Genomic DNA, 6,512 nt, shown 5'->3' on the forward strand with positions numbered 1-6,512 from the left:
GGAGGGAGCGTGTGCGAGACGAGGGCAAGCCAGTGAGCGGGGCCTTGGCTTCTTCATGAATGGGAGGGCAGGGCAGGTGTTTACAGCAGAGGCAGGACATGGTCTGACTTATCTTAAAGGATCTCTGGCTGCTGGCTGAGAATAGACTGTACGGGGTGAGGGGGGCAGGGTGCATGGGCTGGGAGATCTGTGAAACTCCAGCCACAGACCCCCTCCAATTCTCCATGTTCTCTGGACCCCCAAAGTGCTGAGCTCAGGCCTCACACACAGGCCCGGAGGCTAAGAGTCTCCAGTAGTCTTCTGCCTCCCAGAAGGACCAGAATGAAGGAACAGCCTACGATCATAATTCGTGAGGCATGTCCAGACCATTATTTCCCATTTGGCCCTGGAGACCTGTCTGCAGCCCCTCCTAACCCCTGCCACTGACTCAGAGTTCAGACAGCCAGATCCTTCAATGGAAGGAGGCTTACAAGCAGGGAACACCTCTTCACTGTCTTTTTGGTTGTCTCAGTACTTCTCAGAGGGAGACCTCTCAGGCACCCTCTCAGCCAGGTACCCAAAAAGGTACATCAGAAGACTTCTGCTGAGCAACTGCCACAGAAACAGGGGACAGATCAAAGCAGGAGAGGACAGATGTCTGTGGGAACCAGAGCAAGGATGAGGTACAAACAAACTGAATGAATAAATAAGAAGACAAGTGATTGATGGATGGGGGATGAATGATTAATGAATAAATGAATGATTGATGAATAAACAAATGTTTGGCCTCGAGCCGGCTCCTGCTCTCACTCTGGGTATATTCTCTCCTGGGAACCCAGGAATAAAGATCCTCCCATGGCCCTCCCCTCTGGAATTCCCTGCTGAAGTAGGGATTGCACCTGATTTTGACCCCAGAGGTGGAGGAGGCTTGCTGGGACCTGGGGCTGCAGGGGGTAGTTGGAGGAAGGAGGCTGGAGCAGTCGGGGCTGGGATGGAAGACGTCTGGGGCAGCCTGTAGGTTCTGAGGTAAGACAGCACCAAGGATTTGGGATGGGGGAAGAGGAGAGATCTGGTTTTTGCTTTTCTAGTCCCACACTGGACATTCTGTAGATGTTGGGCCTTGGATTAGTCTTAGTTGAGAGTATGTTAGGATAGAAAAGTCCATCGAACTGAGAATTTGACTATACTCGTATTATCCCAACAGGTAGGAAGATTTTGGTGACTGAAATTGCCAGAAACTTCCCTTATGGGGCAGGCTGATGATGACTCCAGCTCAGGTCCAGGCAGTCCCGCCACTGCACTGGCACCATCCAAACGTGCTCCCAGTGTGGTCAGATCTTGGTGCCTCTTGGGCGAGAAGTGCCCTACTGGGGGTGGGTTCAAGGAGGCAGTGTCTGGAGAGCCTGGCACTCATGGCCTCATTCAATTTTGGAAGAGGGTCTTGCCTGGGGATTCCCTTGGAATCTAGACTGTGGGTTTGGGGTCAAAAGACTGCTCAGAAGAGTACGTGCATACATTCCACTTTATTTTCTGAACTTTAATATATAATTGCCTTAGTCCATTTTATGTTGAATACTACAGACTGGGTAACTTATGAAGAATGGAGATTTATTTGGCTCATGGTTCTGGAAGTCCAAGACTGAGGGGCTGTGTCTGGTGAGAGCCAGCTTGCTGCATCATAACATGGCAGAAGGCATCACATGGTGAGAGGACATGAATGAGAGAGAAATGAAGCCAAACTTCATCTTTTTATCAGGAACCCACTCCCATGATAACAGCATCAATCCATTCGTGAGGACAGAGCCCTTATGACCTAATCACCTCCTAAAGGCCCCACCTCCCAATACCATTACATTGGTAATTAAATTACAGCATGAGTTCTGGAGGTGACATTCAAACCATAGCAGTAATCGTTATCAAAATGGCTCTCATTAACTGAGAGCTTATTGAGGGCTAGATGTTGGCTTAAGAGTTTTGCATTCTTTATGTCATCTAATCCTCTCATCAACCCTGGGATGTAGGTATTTGTACTCTCATTTTACATGACGCACAGAGAAAATAAGTAACTTGCTGGTAAGTGGTGGACCCAGAATTGAACCCAGAGAGGGTCATGGCTGTTTGGAGTTGGAAACTGAAAGAGCTTTTCCTGGAGGCTTCTTCTGACAACTCCATTGTCTTTCACTCTTCAAACATGGTGGTTTTAACCCTTTGGGAGCTGCAGACCCCCTTGAGCAAGTTATAAGAATGTAGAGCCTCTTCCTAGAAAATGTGCATTTTGCATTTTGCACAAATGCATTCCCCAGGCAATTTCAGGGGTCCATGGGCCCTCCTGAACCCTGCTTTAGGTATTCACTTTCTGCAACACTCTTTTCCTTTTTCCTAACCCAAGGGCACAGGGCAACCCCCAGGGCTCCAAAAATCATCCCAGTGGAGAATGGAATCAGACAGGACAGGTTAATCAATGAAAGCTCACTGCTTCTTCCATAATTGCATTCCTGCCTTTTCATCCTAACAGCCAGCACTTAGGGTAATTGCATTCCAATAAGGCTCCCAGGTCCGGGGCCTCTGGGGCCAGCCCTGGAACATGTTGACATGCCATCTGCTTCCAGAGGGGTTCTGGAGACTAAGACAGCCTTTTAAAATTCTTCTCTGTTGTCTTTGCTATAAGAGAGACAAAGGGCCCTGTAACAGATCTTGTCCCAAGTCCCACTTTCTTAACCCATCCATATCGGCCCTGGAGCCATGGAGGCTTCCTTGGTCCTGGGCTGTCTTTTTGAAGTCAAAACCTGTTATTCCAAGTGGTTGACCTTTGGCAATACCTGGCTTTGGAGTAGGGTGGTCGCCACAGGCCTGGCTGGGCAGAATCACCTCAGAGCTAGAGAATCCAAAGGCTTGGGAACACCCTCAGGGACTGGATATAGTGCTGCCTCAAACACCCCCAACTTCACTCATTTATTTGTAGGGTTTATTGGAACCTCCCTAAAGGGCTCCTATTCTTTGCAAAGAAAACCCACAATGCAAGGAAATAGGGAATCCTCCCCCAAAAAGGGGGTTTCATAAATCTAGAGAGTTCTATTTTCAGAAATAGAACTTCTTCTAAAGGAGATCGATGCATTCTCCAGGCACAGTGACATCCACACAATTAACAGAAAAAGCACAGGTTCATGGTGATTTGAGTTTCACTATTTCCCAAATAGAAATAGCTCCTCTGCTTACCCCCACCAAAGGAATGAGGTATAAAATGGAGAGGTCTGGTGTTTGTTATATGACTTACAGATGCCCCCTCCCCCACTTGGCCCCGGATGCTTCTTTCCTGTAAAGACAAGTTTCCTCTGGGACTCTTCACCCTCCCGGATTTGAGCCCCAAGAAGCCCTCCACAAGCCTAGCTCCCTTGTCCTGCATTCTCGAGGCTGAGAGCTGATTCTTTCATTCCTGCTGAGACCCTCGCTCAGAGGAAATGGATTGTTCCAGGATGGGGATGTTCTTGCTGCAGGAGGGAGAAGAGACAGAAATGGGCCTACAATGTGATGAGTATTCTTGGGTGGTTAATTCCCCCTCCAACATTAGAAACCTAGTGCCTGATTTAGCAGAAAGAGCATCGATTTTTCAGCAAATTCGGCCACTGTTTGAGCGCTGGTTCTGCCAGTCATGAGCTGTGTGCCACTGGGCAAGTCACATCACCTCCATGTGTCACAGTTTTCTCCTGTGGGGTAAAAAAAGAATAAGATTTACTTTACAATGTTCAAATCGAAGGCAGAATGCATGCTATGGTGCCTGGCATTGGATACGTGACTTCCTTCCTTTCGTTCCCTTCTCAAAGGCACAAACTTCTAAAGCATTTTGCAGACGTCAGAAGGTACTATTGGCTGTTCTCCATCAGTGTTCTCCACCCTTGCTGCCCCCAGCCCATTCCAGTCTTCCTCATCCTAACCTCTCCCTCTGCCTACAGCAGAAAACCTAAACTCACAGCTTCAGGCTTTTCCCAACCAACTTGGTTCTCACTAACAGGTTTAGTGTCCCTCCTAGCATTCCTAGCTGCAGCCTGTGCAACCTCAGAAATGGGGACACCGTGAAGAGGTCAATTTGTCCATCTCTGACTCCTCTGATTTCGCACCAGGTCCTTACAGCCAAGGTTGTTAGGCTGCTACATACTTCCTATGGGAAGTGAGATTGCGGACTTCTCATGGCACGGGTGGATCATAAATGGGCATCAGCCACCCGGGGACAAGCAGGAGCCCATGCAGCTGTGTAGTGCACACCCCACTATTCAAGGCCATGCCCACTCCCCTCACTTCACTGTTGCCACCGCCATTGTCAGGATCACTCCTGTCATGCTCACCCTGGCTGCCACCACCCAGCACCCCAATCAGGACTGTCTGAACCTCAGGGAGCCAACCCTAAGACACAGCAACCAGACCTGAAAAGAGGACCCCAGGCCCACTGTTTTTGGTATGTTTTACATGCTTACAGGTTAAGTGTTTTAAATGGAATCTTGAAGTTCTTAAGTTGGTGGGGCATAGGAGGAGGGATGGGGTCAGAACAGGCTAGGGGAGATTAGGGATTTAATTAAACTGCTTGTTTGGATAAGGGCTTTTAGGTGCAAAGCTGCTTTGCATGATAATGGCAGTTTATCTGAATTCCATTCTACGGAAGGAAGCTTCTTTCACTCTTAATTACTGTGGCCAGTTAGCCTGGCTTTTCCTTAATGCCCCTCTCCAGGGTAAGCAGGGCAGCTTGGCTCTCAGCTTCAACCTTGCTGGCCACTGTTGGGGACAGACCCCTAGTCATCTGTCCCTGTAGGAGGCCTGTCCATGCACCAGGCTATACCTAGGTGGGTGGAGGACCTTTAGGACAACTCAGCAAAGGCAGGTCTGGCTTGGGAGTGACACCTGACTTCCCCTGGTATGGCTCCACAGCCAGCCACGGTGGCAGAGAATGGCTCTGGGCTTAGGTTACTGAGACTGTTTTTTAAGCAGAAGGACAGCATTCAGTGACCCATCAGGACAAAGGAAGAGGTGGTTGGAATGGTTGGTAGGGGAAGGCAGAGAGCCCTGAGATGATAGAGGAAGCCACAAAGAGATGGGCCTCTGCATTTGGAGACTCTAGTACACATGGCAGGGTAGGGAAGGGTTAATGGGCTTGGGAACTCCTGCTTCCCATCACTTGTCAGCCAGCTTTGCTCTAGCCTTATCAGCAGGGATAGGGCCTCCGGGAGAGGCTCTGAGAGCTTTCATTTCCAAGCTCTTCCCAGACCCCAACCCCTCAGCATCCTCATTACCTTCTAAGGGCTCCCCTGCTCAGTCTGGGGGGAGGGCCATGCGTAGGGGACTGGGAACCCAAACACATTTAATGGAGCAGAGTGCAAGTTACTAAATACAGCCCTGGGCTGCTGGTGGGGCTGTCGAATCTCAGCAGCAAGCCTTCAGCGTCACACTGCCCCTCCTTTCCCCCATTCAACAGAATGCCAGTTTAGTGCAGGCCATGTCTTTGCTCTTATTTAACTCACCATTGGCTAAACCCCTTCAGTGGTTTCCCCTTTTACAGTTACTGCTGCAGTTACTTTTGGAACTTAAGAAAAGGACCTCACATTTTGGGTGAAATTCATCTCGGCAGATTTGACCCATGTTAGCCTTTGAGAGTTCTGCCATCTCATGAGTTTACTAACCTTCCCCATTTCAGCATTAGGAAACTTGATAAACCTGCTTTCTATATCTTCATTCAAGTTACTGGTTTAAAAGATGTTGCCCAAGAGAGGGCCAAGGGCAGAGCCATTGGTCATGCCAACATAGATTGTCCTTTAGAACTTGTCATCAATTTGTGGTCAGTATCCTTTGGGTGTGGTTATTAAACCAGCTACTAATCCCCCATATTGTACTTCTCTAATTTATAATCCACACATGTACCAAGAATGCTGCCATGAGTTATGTACTTCTCTGTAATCCAATACATTTGGTTCCATGAATGTACCTGGTTTGCCATTCTGGTAAAGAAGGGAGTAAGGTCCACGTATATTTTGCAGTAGAAAAGAGGTAGGTTATGAGTGCAAACATAAACATCATAACTGCAACTTTGTGAGCAGCATGAGTTGCCTGCCAGGAAGACAGTGGTATGTGAGTCAGACATGCCAGGGAGCCAAGTCTGTAAAAGAGAACTGACCTAGATAAGAAATGGGGATTGACTGGAGTTAATCAAGAGCAGCGACTGGGATAGAAGTTTGTAGAAGAGGTGCCAGTTCCAGTGATTTTGGGAGTCCTGTGACAGCAAGAGTAGATCTTGGACTAGAACCAAGAGTTTTCCTTGATCAACCAGCCACAAGACCTTGGTTCTTCCAGGTCTAGAAACTCCAGACAGATTCTGAACAGCCCAGGCCTTTTGATGCCTTCACACCTCTGCTAATGCTGTTCCCTTGAGTTTTCCTTGATCAACCAGCCACAAGACCTTGGTTCTTCCAGGTCTAGAAACTCCAGACAAATTCTGAACAGCCCAGGCCTTTTGATGCCTTCACACCTCTGCTAATGCTGTTCCCTCTGGA

The 6,512-nt window shown here is 48.5% G+C and overlaps 1 protein-coding gene across 1 annotated transcript; it reads left to right on the plus strand.

The window, feature by feature from the left end:
• Positions 1–356: 356 nt before the first annotated feature.
• Positions 357–5,609, plus strand: LOC103587996 (chromosome unknown open reading frame, human C2orf91). Its single transcript, XM_008569564.1, is given in 3 exon segments — positions 357–432; positions 512–679; positions 5,515–5,609. Coding segments are annotated over 3 exon segments (339 nt in total).
• The last annotated feature ends 903 nt before the right edge of the window (positions 5,610–6,512 follow it).

This window comes from Galeopterus variegatus, unplaced genomic scaffold (assembly GCF_000696425.1).
Source record: "Galeopterus variegatus unplaced genomic scaffold, G_variegatus-3.0.2 Scaffold511, whole genome shotgun sequence".
Classification (NCBI taxonomy): Eukaryota; Metazoa; Chordata; class Mammalia; order Dermoptera; family Cynocephalidae; genus Galeopterus; species Galeopterus variegatus.